General features: G+C 44.1%; 1 protein-coding gene across 1 annotated transcript; it reads right to left on the bottom strand.

Moving 5' to 3' along the window:
- Positions 1–1,180: 1,180 nt before the first annotated feature.
- Positions 1,181–18,025, bottom strand: PEX19 (peroxisomal biogenesis factor 19). Its single transcript, XM_055402319.2, has 8 exons — positions 17,930–18,025; positions 16,423–16,532; positions 15,829–15,994; positions 15,310–15,395; positions 14,935–15,096; positions 14,034–14,210; positions 13,828–13,872; positions 1,181–13,659 (listed from the first exon to the last, which is right to left on the bottom strand). Exons 1-8 carry the CDS (start codon positions 17,997–17,999, stop codon positions 13,576–13,578), a joined length of 900 nt encoding a protein of 299 aa, XP_055258294.1. The 5' UTR covers positions 18,000–18,025; the 3' UTR covers positions 1,181–13,575.
- Between the last annotated feature and the right edge of the window lie 284 nt (positions 18,026–18,309).

The following is an 18,309-nucleotide window of genomic DNA, read 5'->3' on the forward strand; positions in this document are numbered from 1 at the left end:
GCCCTACATGATACTGCACCTATTTCTCTGATTTCGTCTTCTCCCATACTACTTCACCTTTAACCCTGCTCTAGCCCTTTGGCCTTCTTGTTGTCACTCTTGACCAGAGTATGAAGAGCCCCAGGGCTTTGGCACTTGTTCCCTCTTCTTGGAATGTTCACCTCCCAGATCTTTACTAGACTTATTCTGTACACTCAATCACATCTCTATCCAAATACTCCTTCCTCAGAGAGACAACTCGTAACCATTCCAGCTATAATATCCTACACGATCATCATCCTCTGTCCTTTCACTCTGCATCTTATACCATTTTTTACATATAATATTTAACCTCTAATTATATATTTGTAATCTATACTACTAGACTATAAGCTCTATAAGGGCGATGGCAATGTCTTTTTCTTCTTTATAACCCCATCACCTAAGAGGACTTAGAACACAAAGTTAACCATCTAATGTTTTAACATTCTATTCATTCTTTCATTCACTCCATCAACAACTGTTGAATTCCTTCTACATGTAAGGCCTCATCTAGGTACTGGGGCTACAGTAGTGAATAAAACAAACCAAGATTCCAACATTCATGGAACTTATTAGTGCAGGGGTTGGGAGTGCAGGGGGAGAAGAAGGCCATGCAGACAATATTAAATATTAAATGTAAAGAAAAATAAAGCTGGGTAAAAGTGGGTTACCCAAATAGGTGTGCTCTTTTACATATGTGGTTAGGGAAGGCACCTCTGTTGAGGTGACATTTAAGAGATGAGGGCTTCCCTTATAGCTCAGTTGGTATAGAATCCGCCTGCAATGCAGGAGACCCCAGATCAATTCCTGAGTCAGGAAGATTCGCTGGAGAAGGGATAGGCCAACCACTGCAGTATTCTTGGGCTTCCCTTGTGGCTCAGCTGGTAAAGAATCTGCCTGCAATGCGGGAGACCTGGTTTCAACCTCTGGGTTGGGAAAATTCCCTGGAGAAGGGAAAGGCTACCCACTCCAGGATTCTGGCCTGGAGAATTCCATGAACTGTATAGTCCATGGGGTCACAAAGAGTCGGACACGACTGAGCGACTTTTACTTCACTTCACTTCAAACTACTACCCACATAATGATGACTCCCACGTATTTATTTCCAAACCAGGCTTCTCCTTCAAGCTTTAGACTGACACACCCGACAGCCAACGGCACTTTTTAAAAAACAGCTTTATTGAGATGAAATTCACATGCCATACAATTCGCTCATTTAAAGTGTTCAATTGAATGGCTTTGGGTACATTCACAGATACGTGCAACCATAACCACAGTCAATTTTCAATAATTTTCATCCCCTTAAAAAAAACACAAAAACTCAGTTTCCTTTAGGTATCACCTCCCATCCCCATCTCCCTCCAACTCTCAAACCACGAATCTATTTTATCCCTATAGATTTCTCTATTCTGGACTTTCATATGAATGGAATCATATAGTATGTGGCCTTTTGTGACTGGCTTATTTCACTTAGCATGCTTCCAAAATTCACCCATTGTATAGAATGTAACAGGACTTCTTTTAAAACAAATATTCCATTGTATACATTCAGCCATTCATCTGTTGATGGACGTTAGTGTTGTTTCTACTTTCAGCTATTACAAAAAAATGCTGCTATAAAAATGTATTTACAAGTTTTTGTTTGGACATACGTTTCATTTCTTTGGGGCATATACTTAGGAGTTAAATTGCTGGGTCATGTGGTTAACTCTGTGTTTAATCATTTGAGGAACTGACAGAGTGCTTTTTGAAGCTGTTGTACCATTTTACTCTCACACCAGCAATGCATAGTTTACAGTTTTTTTCCCATCTTTACCAATGTTTAATAACTTTTTGATTCTAGACATCCTAGTGGGTTTGAAGTGATTTTTGATCTGCACTTCCTTGATGACTAACAAGGTCAAGCATCTTTTCATGTGTTTATTGCTCATTTTTGTTTCTTTCGGAGAAATGTCTATTCAAGTCCTCTGCTCACTTTTTAAAATAATAGGTTGTTTTTCTTTTAAAAACCCACTCTAGTATTCTTGGGTTTCCCTGGTGGCTCAGCTGGTAAAGAATCCGCCTGCAATGTGGGAGACCTGGGTTTGATCTCTGGGGTGGGAAGCTCCCTTGGAGAAGGGAAAGGCTACCCACTCTAGTTTCCTAGCCTGGAGAATTCCATGGACTACAGTCCATGGGGTCACAGAGAGTCGGACACGACCCAGGGACTTTCACTTTTCTTTTAAAAATTTTTGTTTATTTATGGCTGTGCTGAGTCTTCGTTGCTTTTCGGGCTTTTCGCTAGTTGTGGCGAGTAGGGGCTAATCACTAGTTGTGATGTGCAGGCTTCTCATTGCAGTGATGCAGTGGCTTCTCTTGTTGCACATAACAGGCTCTAGGGCTCTTGGGATTCAGTATTTGTGGCACATGGGCTCAGTAGTTGCAGCTCCCAGGCTCCGGAACACAGGCTCAATAGTTGTGGTACATAGGCTTAGTTGCTCTACAGCATGTGGGATCTCCAGCACTGGCAGGCGGATTCTTAACCACTGAGCCACCAGGAAAGCCCTCCTTTGCTCATTTTTAAATTGGGTTACTTGTCTTTTTATTATGGAGTTGTAAGAGTACATACTTAGATACAAATCCTTCATCAGTTAAATGATTTAAATGTTTTCTCTCATTCTGTGAGCTGTCTTTGCCCTTTTTTGATGGTGTCCTTTGAAGCACAAACTTTTCAATTTTGATGAGGTCCAATTTCTTTTTATTGCTCATGCTTTTGGGGTCCTATATAATTCTTGGGTTTCCCTGGTAGCTCAGATGGTAAAGAATCTGCCTGCTATGCATGAGACCTGGGTTGGATCCCTGGGTTGGGAAGATCCCCTGGAGAAGGGAATGGCTACCACTCCAGTACTTTTGCCTGGAGAATTTCATGGACATGGTTATTACTTTTAGCTATTTTGAGTTAATTTTTTTATATGGTGTGAGGTAAGGATTGAACATATTATTTTGCATGTGGCTATCTAGTTGTCCCAGGGCAATTGTTGAAAAGACTGTTCTTTCTCATTGGATGGTTTTGGCCCCTTTGTAAAACAAATCAGTTAACCATAGATACATAGATTTACTTTTGGAGTCAATTCTACTCCACTTGTATCTATGTCTTTTCTATGTGCCATCACATTTTTATTTTTAAAATTTATTTTTTCGTTTTTGTTGCTGCCTGCAGGCTTTCTCTGGAGAAGGAAATGGCAACCCACTCCAGTGTTCTTGCCTGGAGAATCCCAGGGACGGGGGAGCTTGGTGGGCTTCCGTCTATGGGGTTGCACAGAGTCGGACATGACTGAAGTGACTTAGCGGCAGCAGCAGGCCTTCTCTCATTGTAGAGAGCACGGGTTCTAGGTGCTCAGGCTCAGTAGTTGTAGCTCACAGGTCTAGTTGCTCCATGGCATGTAAGATCTTCCCAGACCAGGGATAGAACCTGTGTCCCCTGCCCTAGCAGGTAGATTGTTAACCAGTGGAACACCATGGAAGCCCTCATCACATTGTTTTGATTATCATTGTTTTGTAGTAAGTTTTTCAAGATTATTTTCTTGAGTCCATTGTGATTCCATATGAATTTTAGGATTAATTAGTCAGTTTCCACAAAGTAAGCTAGGATTCTGATAGAGACTGCATTGAATATGGAGATTAGGGAGTAGAACAGTTCCCAACTGACAAAGGTTCGACTTATGATTTTTTTACTTTATGGTGGTGTGTAAGAGATAAACGTTCTGTAAAAACTGTACTTTGACTTTTGATCTTTTCCTGGGCTAGGGATATGTGGTAGGATGTTCTCTTAGGACGTTGGGCAGCAACAGTGAGCCACAGCTCCCAGTCAGCCACACAATCATGAGGGTAAACAACCAATACACTTAAAATCATTCTTTTTCACTTTCAGTACAGTATCAGTAAATTACATGAGATATTCAACACTTTATTGTAAAACAGGCTTTGTATTAGATGGTTTTGCCCAACTGCAGGCTAATGTAAGCGTTCTGAGCATGTTTAAATTAGACTAGGCTAACCTATGAGTTTGGTAGGTTAGTGTATTAAATGTATTGGCTTAAGATATTTTCAACGTACAATGGGTTTATCAGGACATAACCCCATAGTAAATCGAGGAAGATCTGTAGTGACACTTTAACAATGTGCTCCGTGAACATTTTTTAGATCTTTCTTAACAATATTTTGTAGTTTTAACAGTACTTATTTTGTTAAATTTATTCTTAAGTATTCTTCTCCCTTAATCCCAAGTATTCTTTTTGATGCTTTTGTGAATGGAATTGTTTTCTGAGCCTCACTTTTCTGGACTGTTCACTGCAAATCATAGGAATATAATTGATTTCTGTATATTGAACTTAAGTCCTGCAACCTTGCTGAACTCATTAGTTCTAATAGTTTTTTAATGGATTCCTTAAGATTTCCTATATCTGCAAATACAGTTTTATTTTTCCTTTCCAATCTCAATGTCTTTTCTTTTTCTTGCTTAATTGCCCTGACTAAAACCTCTGACTAAAGCCAAAGCCTTTGACTGTGTGGATCACAATAAACTGTGGAACATTCTTCAAGAGATGGGAATACCAGACCACCTGACCTGCCTCTTGAGAAACCTGTATGCAGGTCAGGAAGCAACAGCCAGAACTGGACGTGGAAAAACAGACTGGTTCCAAATAGGAAAAGAAGTACGTCAAGGCTGTATGTTGTCACCCTGCTTATTTAACTTATATGCAGAGTACATCATGAGAAATGCTGGGCTGGATGAAGCACAAGCTGGAATCAAGAATGCCGGGAGAAATAACAATAACCACAGATATGCAGATGACAGCACCCTTATGGCAGAAAGTGAAGAAGAGCTAAAGAGCCTCTTGCTGAAAGTGAAAGACGAGAGTGAAAAAGTTGGCTTAAAGCTCAACATTCAGAAAACTAAGATCATGGCATACAGTCCCATCACTTCATGGCAAATAGATGGGGAAACAGTAGAAACAGTGGCTGACTTTATTTTTCTGGGCTCCAGAATCACTGCAGATGGCGATTGCAGCCATGAAGTTAAAAGATGCTTACTCCTTGGAAGGAAAGTTAACACCAACCTAGACAGCATATTAAAAAACAGAGACATTACTTTGCCAGCAAGGTCCATCTAGTCAAGGCTACGGTTTTTCCATTGGTCATGTATGGATGTGAGAGTTGTACTATAAAGAAAGCTGAGCGCTGAAGAATTGATGCTTTTGAACCACGGTGTTGGAGAAGACTCTTGAGAGTCCCTTGGACTGCAAGGAGATCCAAACAGTCCATCCTAAAGGAGATCAGGGTGTTCACTGGAAGGACTGATGCTGAAGCTGAAACTCCAGTACTTCCACCTGATGCAAAGAGCTGACTCATTTGAAAAGACCCTGATGCTGGGAAAGATTGAGGGCAGGAGGAGAAGGGGACGAGAGAGGATGAGATGGCTGGATGGCATCACCGACTCAATGGACATGGGTTTGGGTGGACTCCGGGAGTTGGTGATGGACAGGGAGGCCTGGCATGCTGCAGTTCATGGGGTCACAAAGAGTTGAACACGACTGAGTGACTGAACTGAACCGAAAACCTCTGGCAAAATATTGACTAGAAGTGGTTACAGCCGATATCCTTGTATTGTTCCTGATCCTTAAGTATGATGTTAGCTGTAGATTTTTTGTGTAGTTGTAGTTTACCAGATTGAGGATGTTCTCTTCTATTCCAGCCAATGGCACCTTAACATTCCCAAACTGAACTCAACACTTGCTCTTTGCTCTACTTCTGTCACACTCAAATCTCTCAGTTGACACTATTATTCTCTTGTCTTAGGTTGAAGTCCCTAGAAGCAGAGTGCAAGAAAGGGATTCTGTGCAAGTCGTTTATTGAGGGAGTGCTCTCAAGTGAAGCCTGTAATGGAGTGAGTGAATCAAGATAGGACAAGAGGAAGAGTTAGGCAAAGATACAGGTTCAGCTGATAAGTTTAGCCTCCACTGGGAACTCTTGGCACATAAATGGCTCATCTGTTGCACCTTGAGGAAAGAACAAGGAATTTTGTACCTTAGTATCATTTGCTGACAACACAATTACTAATTACATATCATCACTGATAATGCAATCCCTATCAGAATCCTGACTGACTTCTGAACAGGAACTAATAGACCATTGACTGTGGTGTTATCCCTGAGAAGGAACAACCTTCCAGGAATTTCCAGAAGTGGCTTTTGTTGGCAGAGAGTGATTCCCAAGAAGATGCAGCAGTGAGCTATTAGCAGCCAACATTCACTTCCTGGTAAAGAGGCTCTGGACAGAGTACCACAATGTTTACTATACTGGGGCCATTTGTGTTGTACATTAAGTTCTCTAAGCAGTTTCTCTACAAGTCAAGTTAGTCACAGTTTCTGGAAACACAAGAGGGGTTGCAGTTGGTCCAGAAATTGCAGATGACATTCATCATCTTCCTTCAATGACACCTATTTCAGATTCATCTCCCTGTTAGTCTAGATGACTTACCTCTGATAAGATCCAGGTCTTCATCCCTAAGGGTTCTGGGCCCCTGGAGATCATGCCCTACCAGGCCATAAGTGTTTAGTTATTTACAGTTAAAATTGAGTATAGGAGAACTAAAAGTTAACCGAGGGATCACATGTGCATCAAACAGTTTTCTCTTTGTATTCATAATGTAAAAGTGATCCTAACTCCTCATAACATGGCAATTTCTTTTTCTGCCTGATAATATGCTGGCATTAGGAGCCCAAAGTGACCAGATGACGCTGTGCCTGGTAGAAGCATCTCCACTCTGGGAAACAGGATCTCCAGACCCACAGAATTTAAAGTTGCAAGGACAGGAAGTACAAATGCCTCAAGTGGCTCACGGAAGTGATATTGAATAGGGTCACCCCTATGTCCACCCTGTGGTTCCAGAACCCATGAATTCTACCTTTTGTGGATAAAGCACCTATTATGGTCGTGTAGGTTTATACTGTATTGTGAAGGACAGTACTCCATCCTTGCTGGCACCACAAATGCACCTTCAAAAGGCCATCGCACTACTCTTCCAGGCCAGAAGCTTCTGGGTAAAAAGGCATTTGATAGGAACAGTGGGTCCCACTGTCATGTGCCCATTACTGTACTTGCTCTGCCATTAACTGAGTACCTTGTTCCAAGGCATTCTTACGTAGGACCCAATGCCAGTAAATCGCTCAGGCACTTACAGACAAAGCAAAATATATATCAGTCCTGATCAGAATGTTAAACTATTATTTCTTCCAGAATGGAAAAGGTTTGATGTAATCAACTTGCCACCAAATGGTGAGCTGTTCTCATTGAACAGCGGTACTTAACAAGGGGATCAGCACTGCTCTTTGATGCTGACAAGATAGACATTTAGAAACAGCAGAGCTCAGCCTGGGTAAGAAAGGAATTCATGTTAACAGGTTGAAAAACAGCCTCCATCTCTGCCACCACGGAGATTCTATTTATAAACATACTATGCATGAACCAGGATAGCTCAAACTGTCCCAACTAAATTATCCTATGCATACAGTTTATTTATTTAGTACCGTTCTGGTGAAAACAAGACCCATTCTCACAGATCCACCCAAACACTCTTTACCAGACCCCATTTTCCAATCTTGCTCCTTTTAGGTCATTGACCAACCAGCCCACTGACTGAGTTCATGTATATCCTTGCCTCTAGCCACTTCTTTCTCCAAAGTGGATGGTCAAGTAAACTGCCTAAAGTCCTACTCATTGAGAGAATTTCCCCTCATCACTGTCTCTCAGGATTCAGGACCACTCAGGAAAAGTCTATTGAGAAAGCAGCAGTCCTTACTTGGCTTAGTTTGCCGTAACATGATCAAGCTAAACCATCCACAAACCAGACTTGGACTTTTTCCTCCTCTGTCAAAGGGTTGAAGGAATTCTTATGTTGCCATAGGTATGAGTTAGAAGAAAAGTTTTAGTGCAACAGATACAAGTAATATGAAATTTACTTGTGCCAAGTTTGCTTGGGCTTCTTCCAAAGTGAACAATTTCCACTGTAAAATATATTGTTATTGTATCCACCCAATCTTATGACTTGGCATGTCTGACAATAACATGCTGTTTATATGGGCAACTGGTCACATAGTCACTTGATATTCTGTGCTCAGACACTGAATTTCTTTCAGGACCTAGCAGTATGCCAGGAGATGCTTTGCGATGGTGAAATATTACTGCAGAAACAACCACCTTACTCCAGAACCCCAGAGATCTGTGCTGGGATTCTACTGTGGATTGCCAGACAATTCACACATCTTTTCTTGCCACAGGTACCTCGAGTACCATGGAACTTTCCAGGTGTTATGACCCAAGCAGCAGAACTGCTTGTATGATAGCCTGGACCTGCTGTGAAGGCCATCATTGTATTCCCAAGCTCAGACTATGCTGCCTCCAAAACTGTAATATGCCTGCCAAAGTACTGTGCTGCTTAGGGTAAAAGGCACAAGATACAATAATTTATATTTACCTTAGAAAAGATCACTGGACACATAGAAACTTAACCAACATGGCAGGGCCCAAGAATTTATCTTCTACCCTCTGGAGTGTATGTATCTCAACGAGGAATCCAGAATAACTGACACCATTTTTTCATCAGATCTGATTAACACATCCTCAATACCTGAGTAGCATAAGCTTAATAAAGCAAACAAATGGGATATATTACAGAACATCCAGATTCTTTTGGACTGTACTGTGACAGAGAGAGGGAGAACTAACATAACTCTGTATTAAAACCAAAACATATATTGTTGACCATCAACTGTAACTCCAACTACTTCTGATACTTCTTCCTGATTAATATTGAAAGAACATACTCACTAGATTGGGAAACTTTCTGTTAAAAAAAGGCCAAATAGTACAAATTAAGAGCCACATACCTGTATCAGAGTCTGTGTCACTCTCCAGTAAATGTGTCCAGCCTCTTATGAGATGGCCCACAAGGGAGTGTGTTTCTCTCTTGTGGACTCAACATGTATTTGCAGGTGAAGAGTCTTGTCATCCTTACAAGCCAGAGATGAAGCTCATCCAATGTAAGATTCAGTGTGTTCAACCAGAATATCAAGTCCTAGTTGTAAGGGCCAGAGCAGACCCTACAGTTGTAAGGGTCAGAACTACTAACTGTGCAAGTTTACAGCAGTCCATTTTAGTCCACCATCTCACTCGGTGTTTGCAAGGGCCAGATGGTGAGACTAAACGAGGATATGATGGGGACCAACACCCTGGACAAGCTGACTCACTGGAAAAGTCTGATGCTTGGAAGGATTGGGGGCGGGAGGAGACGGGGACGACAGAGGATGAGATGGCTGGATGGCATCACCGACTCGATGGACATGAGTTTGAGTGAACTCCGGGAGTTGGTGATGGACAGGGAGGCCTGGCGTGCTGTGATTCATGGGGTCGCTAAGACTCGGACACGACTGAGCGACTGAACTGAACACCTTGTACCCTTTTTAACTCTTGAAGAGTATAACTAATTGCTGCCACTTCCCCCAGAATGCAATATTACTTATTTACTATTCTTGGCAGAGGTGGGGGTGTCGTTTTAGGGGTCCTATTTGGGGCTTTCTGCTGACTGCCAAATATGTCCATTCGGATTACCTATGGCAACTGGAAGAATGACTATGGATTTCTGGACCCACTGTGAGACAGACTTGGGCAAGCACTCCATTTATTATCCGATCCCATATTTTCCTACTGTGATTGGGTTGGGGTGGGGGGATGCAGGGATAGGAGGTGTGCGGCAGTGCTGTTAAGTCCCTGGGTTTCAGTGTCAACTCAGACCCTGTATCCTTGTATTCCAACTAAAAAAATGTGGATAGTCTTCTTTCCTGAGTGTGTGGTTAACTAAGTAAATGATGTAGTCAACTGAGGAGGTTTAGTCTGAGAACTGCCTCAAGCCTAGAAACTGGGCAAGGATCTGTGACCTTGCATTGAAGTTACTGACCTCAGTCTTCTGTTCAACCATTCTTGGTTACTCTTAATTACATGTAAATTGGTTTATCCTCCTTGACTGTCTGTCTGTGGCCTCTGGGACTCACTTTCCATTAGTCTCCTCCTCTTTGACCATGCTGCCCTTATGGAAATTCATTCACTCTGCTTCTGAGAGTGAAGTGTTGCCATTGGGTCTCTGCTTTCAGAGGCAAACGCTGGGATCCGATCATCCCCACCACTGCCAGGGAAACCAGTTCTTAAACAACATCCTCTTCCATCAGCCTCCACCCAGAGACAACCCTTCTTAACTTCCCACACATGCTGGTGACCCCTTCATCAGGGCCTTTCCTTTATAAAAAATTTTCCCAAGGCCTTCCTGAGAAACAGTCAGCATGTGGATTTCCAATGAAATATACATTCATTCTTGCATGCATAGTTCCGCTAAGACTTTTGATCACTTCTCACACGGTCTATCGTCTCTACCTGATTTACTGTGGGCCATCATTTCTCCTAAGCTCCCAAAAAGCTATCTCAATAGCATATTATAAGTGCCTCATGGGATCCTTGGGCTGCGGTTTCGATCCCTGGGTCAGGAAGATCCCCTGGAAGAAGGCATGGCAACCCACTCCAGCATTCTCTGGCCTGGTGAATCCTATGGACAGAGGAGCCTGGCAGGCTACAATCCATGGGGTCGCAAAGAGTTAGACACGGCTGAGGTGACTTAGTACATACACATGGGGCCCTTACCAGGATGTTCCAAAAATCATAGGAAATTGACCCCACTGTCACAGTATTAACTTGATTCTTAATTCATTAAACCATCTAAACAACCACGAATTTGTTTTCTAACGTACAGAATTTTAGAACAAGGAGGCATCTCCTTGAAAGTCTGACAGTAGCATAAACACTTCATGCACAACTGAAAGCTAAGCTTTGTAATGGTTTTTTAAGTAACAAAAGGAAGGCTAGAAAAATTTAGAAACTTCCTTACAGTGACACATTCTTGCTAAAGAAAAAGTTCATTAAAAGCAACACTCACATGGAACAAGTATAGAAATGTATCTATTCGGCTGATGCATTTGTGGAGAGACTGAGTGAGGAGGGCCCCAGAGCAGAGCTACTCAGGTGGTTGGAAATTTGTACTCATCTGTGAGTAGTTTACCAGTCTGTGACAAGACAAGTTAGAAATTCAATTTTTAGAAACTTTTTAGCATTTTATTTTTTCATATTTATTTATTTAGGCTGTGCCATGTGGCACGTGGGATCTTAAATCCTTGACCAGGGATCAAACTGGTGCCCTATGCACTGGGAGCGTCGAGCCTTAACCACTGGACTGTCAGGGAAGTCCCTAGCATTCTGACATTGCTATAATATCTGAATGCATAAGGAGTGGCTTTATCAGGCAGAAGGGATTTAGTCAATTTGGTGTTGTCAAACTTATATGGTGGGTAGCCCACATATGAACTGTGCATATGGAAACATACTGGTGGACAAAGGACAGGATACTTATAAAACAAAACACCTGGTCCTTTACCAAAGGACCTTTACCAGTTTGAGAAAGACTGCTCTATCTTTCCATGAGCCCTAGAATAGCTCACATAGTATTTTTGGAACAGATAGTAACCTGAGGCCAATCTATTCATGTTCAATCAAAATAAAAATGAAAATGAATGTCTCAGGAACAACACTAAGATGGTACCTGTTTAGGTTCCGGGAGAAAGTCCTGGCCAGGACAGCAGAAGTAAGAATGTGTAAAGAAAACTGGCACATGGTTCAGTGGGCAGGGCCCTTTCGTTCTTCCCGCCTCCCTTCCCATCCTCCTCCAGTGTTTGGCTAGAGCTATAAGGAGAGAATTTTGGCCATTCGTGTCCTGTGACCATTATCACAGGTCTGCTTGTACCTTCCCATCTCTTGCAGAGGTGAGGAGTCTCAGACTCAGGCCTGGGCTCTTCCCTACTCTAAGGTACAATAGCTAGACCTTCCTAAACAGCCTGAGGTCTTAAAAATATTTCCTTCCTCATCAACACCACAGAACGTGTGGGGGATCTTAAGGGAAGAAAAGTCTTAACGCAAGGGAAAGTGTCATGTCAGGTGATCAGAGTGCCACAAATGGTAAATATAAATTTGCTCTGGTAGTTATTTTCTGAGTGCTGAACCAGGACAGCCAGCTGGTCTGAACCACAGTAGCCACCAACATGTGGCACCCAAGATCTACAGATCCATTGGCTCCCACAGTGAAAGGCAAGGTCAGCTTCAACAAAAAATTTTAGAAAGCATATTAACACTACATTACTAACATTAACGTAATAATGTAAAATGTCAAAATACAATACCAATTGAAAGGTTTCAAAAACAGAGAAAATGAGGAAAGATGGTCATTCAGTCTGCTCTACCAACTGAGGTGCAAACTGAGCTGGGAAGAGACATGATGGTAGAACCCAGCCATGGTAAGCTAACATACCTCACACAGCAGCTTAGAGAAGCTGAGGAAGATTAGGAAAAGAGTTGGATGAAATTCAGGCTACCGTCCTCACTCAGAATATTTATTTGTCAGGAAAAAGGGCACAGGCTGCATCCCACCTCCCTTTTCCCAAGCTACCTCCCTGAATCAATGGGCAGCATTCAAAGAAATCAGAAGTGAGAATGTGTAAAAGAAAACTATGCAACTGGGGAAGAACAGTCATTCATTTCCTAGACATGACACTATAATTATATCCACTTGCCAGCGAGAGAGCAGGGCTGGTGAGAGTGGTGGATGGACTAGAACAGGGGAAACAGGACAGGCCCTTTTTTCTCATGGTTTGGGCTCAGAGAGGGGTTGAAACAAAGAGGTATTTAAAGTAGAGAGATGAGAGGAGAGGTAGGGGGTAAAGGAAGGTCAAGGGCTGAGTTCACCCAGATCACATAGCATTATAGAAAGAACCAGGGCAGCTGCTTGAGTTCTCAGGCTGGATAGGGAGCTAAGAACTCTGTACCTAGAGAGCAGAGAATTCCAGGGCTTCTCTTTCAACCTGTGATTAGATGCAAAAGCCCCCCAGTTACTTTAGAGAATTCAGAACAGTCTGAAGGCAAGAGGGTGTGGTGACACACCTACGGCCCCAGCCCAGGCTGTTTCTCTGCACTCATTTCCAAAGGCCCTGCTTCAGAGAAGTATAGAAATACAGTCTTAGGACTCTGTCCCTGCTCCCCAGGTCCAAGAGAGGGGGCAGGGACAAGGCACGAAGACCCAGGGCACAAAAGTGAGCATCAGTGTGGCCCTGTGTGACATCACCTTGGGAGAGGGAAAAGGTGCCTGCCCCCAAAGAGTTGCCTTCCTTCACTTGGAAGGTAGCTGGGCCTTTGCTAGCAGCAGAAACCACAATGGAAAGGGTTCACAGTAATGATCTGCAGAACAGGCCTTATTCCTACAAAGAGAAAAAGCCTCAGCTGGTATGGCACAATCTTGGGTGGGATGACAAGACGGCAGTGGGCAGCCACTCCGGCAGACGACACTCCTGCCTCAGTTCTCAGTGGTTCTGCTGACTCCAGACGTTCCCCCATGGCTGGGGATCAGGGAAGAAAGCGTGCTGTGTTTCACATGATCAGACACTGTTCGCCATTGGCACCTGGTGGACCCGATAGATTAAGGGCGTCCAGGTCAAAGTTGAGGCCAGGAGGCTGGAGAAGAGATGAAGGGACTCAGATAACTCCTCCCATTTAAAAAAGTTAGAGCTTTTGAAGGTCTATCCCCTGCAGCCACTATTATTACCTTAGGTGGAATCACTAAAGGTTACAGAATAATGGAAACTTGGGCTCAGATTAAAGTATACAAGATGGTATACTCACCATCTCTCCAGCAAGCTCTTTTGGAGGATGGCCCAAATCCTGTAGCTGGAAAATAAAGAGGAACATGAGATAAGACCATGCTTTGTGGCCTCCCCTGTGGTCCCTCCTCCACTTTGGTTTGGCACTGTGGCCTCCTTTCAGGATCCTCCTGCAATGAACACCCAAGCAGACAGTAGCAGCGGGCAGACAGCAAAAGGAGGCCTTACCTGCTGCATAAGATCCAGCACCACCTCAAAACGAGCCTTCTGAGTGGCCTCACTGTCTGTGGGGGTCTCTGCCTCAAACTGCTCACATATTTTTCCCATGACACTATGTTGTTCCTGATATTTTTCAAATTGCTCTGGAGGTAGAGAGTCTCGGTGAGCCTGCAACCATTCTGGATACTAAGTAAACAGAGAATGTGTGGTGAAGAATTACGTGAACAATGGAGAAGTAAGGGTAATAAAATGCAAAGAACATGAAGGGGCCAGAAACAGAGGAGAAGGAAAAACTAAATAAGCAAGTTCACCATGAGAAGTAGCACTGACTTCAATCAGATCACCTGGCTATGCTAGCATTTATGATCACCAGAGGATGATAAACTTTTTCTGTGACGAGCCAGACAGTAAATATTTGAGGCCTTAAGGGCCACATACGGTTTCAGTCACATATTCCTTCTTTTGTGTTTAACAACTTTTAAGTCTCTCCAGTAACATTAGAAACTCTTTGATGGCAGAGACCATCATTTAAACTACTCTTAAAATTGTTCACAGCATAAAGTCAGTAAACCATCAGTGAAATCTTGTTGGAGAAATGAATGAAATTGTAAATGCAAGAAGGAGCTGATCAGACAACAACAGAGTCTTAGACTTGTTTACAGAAAACTATTAATACAGCTGAAGGATTTCCCCTTCTACCGTAAATATCCTCAGTAAAGTAGGTTTATTCTCTTGGAGACATAACTCCTCCTTAACTCTCCCCCTCCAAATAAATAAACAAAGGAGAAAAAAACAGATGAACTTGTACACTTGAGTTACTGTCTTTACAGTCTCTAAATAGACAAAGTAGCCCAGGGAAGTTGATACAATGAGGCATAAGGAGGCAAAGCATAAACAGAAGTTCACAAACCTTTTCTGTGATTTCCTTCAGTGATGGGTACAGCACATCCTTGGACAGTAGGTTCTGCATGATACTCTGCATGATGGGGAGGATGGTCCCTTCCCCATCCCCTTCGTCCATGCCCAGCCCTTCCATGGCCTTGGTCAGTTCCTCTTCTGACATGCCAGAGTTCTAGAAAAGACAGAAGAGAAATGAGCAAGTATACCACCTTCCTGGGACACTTACCAACTTTTCAGGTGGGAAAGAACTATATAAACATGCCTGTAGCAAAATAGTGAGGCAAGAACAGACTTGAGATGATAGCCACAAGAGTCTGTCTTCTGAGACTGCTGGTGAAGTCTCTGTGAGTGGGGCCCTTGTGGTTCCCCATCTCCTCCCCCTCACCTGAAGGTCAGTGGCATTCTTGGCTAGTCCACTTAGTGTCTCCTTTAGGCAAGAGGTGAATTCTTGCTGGGAAGTCGCATCACTGCCTAGGAGAGATGAAAAGAGCCTAAGTCATTCAGGATTTTAACTGTTTGCTTGCTTAGACTGACCTGGTTACCAGCTTGGACATGGAGCATTTATGGGTGAATTACTACCCTCCAAATCTTTGAATACTCTACGTTTATCTTCATAGTTATTTTCACCAATCTACATGGACTGTGTCTCAGTTTGTTCTCTACAATGACACCCACATTAACACTGATCTTTAAAATTATTACTTTTCAATAATCTTTTCAGTTACTTTCCAACCTATCTCACCCCTTTCATTAAACAGGGTCTCATTTTTCCTTCCATCTCCTCCCCCATCCCATGGCAGTGGTATCATAATTGCTGTCAACTTTTACAAAAAATTTTGGTGTTGTCAAGGGACAATAACCCAAGAGGTTTGTTCAGATATTTCCCATTGTTTCCCCTCCTTACCTACTCTCCCAGCAGCTTCTGAAAGCTTTTGGAACTGCTCTACCAGGTGGGGCTCTTCCTCAGCCAACTCTTTCATTGCTTTCTCAAACTCTGCAGTGGCTTGGGAAGCCAGCTCGCTGTCAAACAGTTCCTGGAAAAACTTCTCCTGGGAGGCGAAGAGGGCATCCTGCAGGGGAGAATGTGGCCAAAGTACATCTCTTACTTGGCACCCCACTGTACATGGCTTCTGACAGAAGTCACAGGCAGTGGCTCTGGGAGATGCAGTGCTTCCCTCCAACCCGCCTCCACTGGACATTCTGACTACTTCTCTCTATGAGCACAGCAAAAAGGCATCTGGCCACTGAGGGAAGACTGTGGACTGGCATTCCTAATCCAGCCATTTAAACCTGTGCTTTTCTTAAAGAACTTCCTTGAGATCCCTCTACTCAATCTCAAGTCCCTGTTTCACAAGGACTGAGGCCTGCAAGAGCACTCAGCAATGTGAGGCCAAGGCACCCTCCCCGACTCCCCTCTGGCCCACAAGGGCCTGCCCCACCTCTGCTTGGAGCTGCATGCCCATCCCCTCCCCATCCCTTAAGTGGGTGGAATTTATACTTTGGCAGTGTCTCCTGGCGATCTCTTCTGGGGCCCTGAAGCATCAGGGGCCGTGGTGGTAGGAGTGGGTGCTGGGGAGGGTTTGGCCTTATCGAAATCATCCAGAGCACCTTCAGAGACAAGAGACACAGTGTATGTGTTGATGGTGGATGAGAATGCAAGGCTAGAGGGGTTTCTGAGCAAAGCATTAAGAAAACAATCTTTCAAGCTGCCAACCTTCCTAAAATGCTCTCCTTTTTATGAGTCTCCCTCTCCTGACCCACTCCTCATTAAGCTTCTCCCTCCCCCCTCCCCATTGCCTAATTTATTGTAATTGTAGGGGAAGAAATCTCTTAAGGTGGAAAAAGCATCTCTCCAAGCTGCAAGACGACAGTTCATCTACACAATGCCTCTCTGCCACACTTTAATGGTTCATAGAAATCCCATACAGATATTCAAGGGGAACAGAGAACACAGATGTCCTTAACCCCCCCTAGAACTCACTCTGGAGCCCTACAAGGAATAATCTTTGGCAGAGAGCAGAAGCCTTAAGATGTTTCACCCAGCTTCCCGTGGGTCCTGGTACAAACTGAGGGACTCCATATTATACTCCACCGGAGGGCACTGAACTCTCTTCTCTTTCCATTTAGGTCTCCCTCCCCGGAGTTCCTAGAGCTCCCTGTGGTCTCATCTCGGCAGACTCACACAGCCACTCAGCACTTCTCACCGTTTCCGTTCATCTTTCCGCCTGCCCACTCTGTGACTGAGCAAGAGACAAAAAATATTCACCTCTACCCTGAAAAGCCTGTGTTCTCACCACCACTATATTTGCCAGGCCTGGAGGGGAAGACACCAGCCCTACTCTGGGCAAGAAACCAAACCAGAGAGGAGGAGTGGATGGCAGGGCTGAGGAGGAAAAGTACAGCCACCTTCTTTCAAGAGTGAACTGTCTTCCCCTGAGGCTATCACACCCTGTTTTTCAAAATAATGGGAAGGGTTTGAGCTCAGATGTGAAGAAAGAACTGGAAAGGGGCCTGGTGGATCAAAGGACAGGGAGAAAGAAAGGAGTGTCTTTTCTGTTAAGGAGGGCAGGACAGTGCACGGAAGAACGCACTACGGGCTTGCTAATAGTTAACGGAAGCAATCCGTGGTTGTTCGGTTCGCTGCCCCCCCGAGGATCAAATACTGCTGCTGGCTGGGAGAAAGTCAGACTTCAAGAACTTACTAATCTAAAGTAAGGGGAGTTTGGAGAGGGATCGTGAAACGTCCTCTGGGTTAGTTTCCCCTCCGGCAGGGAGATCAACAGTGTGGGCCGTTCAGGGACCCAGAGAGAACTCCTCAACTACCGCTGCAGAGGAAGGAGAGGGTGACCCAGAGATTTTCTCGAGGGTCGCAGTCAGACTCTCCGCCCCCGTCCAGCCCTTGGAGAGCCTTTCCTGCTCCGCCCCAAACATCGCAGGTTTACCTAACCCCCTGAATGGATCCTTACATCCGCCCTCTTCGGGGCTTTCCCATTACGGGCTCTTACTTTCCAGAAGCTCTTCCAATTCCCGGTCAGCTTCGGCCTGGACACCGCCGTCCCCCTCAGCCGCGGCCATCTTGCCACCTCTGACTTGCCGTAGGAGGTGGGACTCCGCTGCCCCGCGCGCCCCGCCCCCGCGCCCGCCCCCTCTGCTCGCGCAACCAATGGTATTGTTGGTCCGTGCCGGGCCGCCATTTTTAAAGGGACCGGAGGCTCCGGTTCCCACCCCCGACACCCTTCTTCTTTCTACTGGCACGTTGACCTAACAGAGGTGAGTTTACTCTTACCTTCTGCCAGTTTTGTTTGTTTGTTTGTTTTTTGTACTGGCCTGGCTTCCTTTCTTTCTACTTCCCACATTACCTGGCTTCCTTATTATTTTTTCCAGA

The sequence above is a fragment of the Moschus berezovskii genome, chromosome 4 (assembly GCF_049115385.1).
Source record: "Moschus berezovskii isolate FMDL1 chromosome 4, NW_MosBer_1.0, whole genome shotgun sequence".
NCBI lineage: Eukaryota > Metazoa > Chordata > Mammalia > Artiodactyla > Moschidae > Moschus > Moschus berezovskii.

Excerpts from the sequence above, each read along its gene's own strand:
- PEX19 (XM_055402319.2), bottom strand. The coding sequence starts at position 17,999 with ATGGCCGCGGCTGAGGGGGACGGCGGTGTCCAGGCCGAAGCTGACCGG. Across the intron at positions 16,533-17,929 it reads ATTGGAAGAGCTTCTGGAAA|GTGCTCTGGATGATTTCGAT; the intron begins GTAAGAGCCCGT and ends TTGTCTCTGAAG. Across the intron at positions 15,097-15,309 it reads AGAATGCCACTGACCTTCAG|AACTCTGGCATGTCAGAAGA; the intron begins GTGAGGGGGAGG and ends TGTCTTTTCTAG.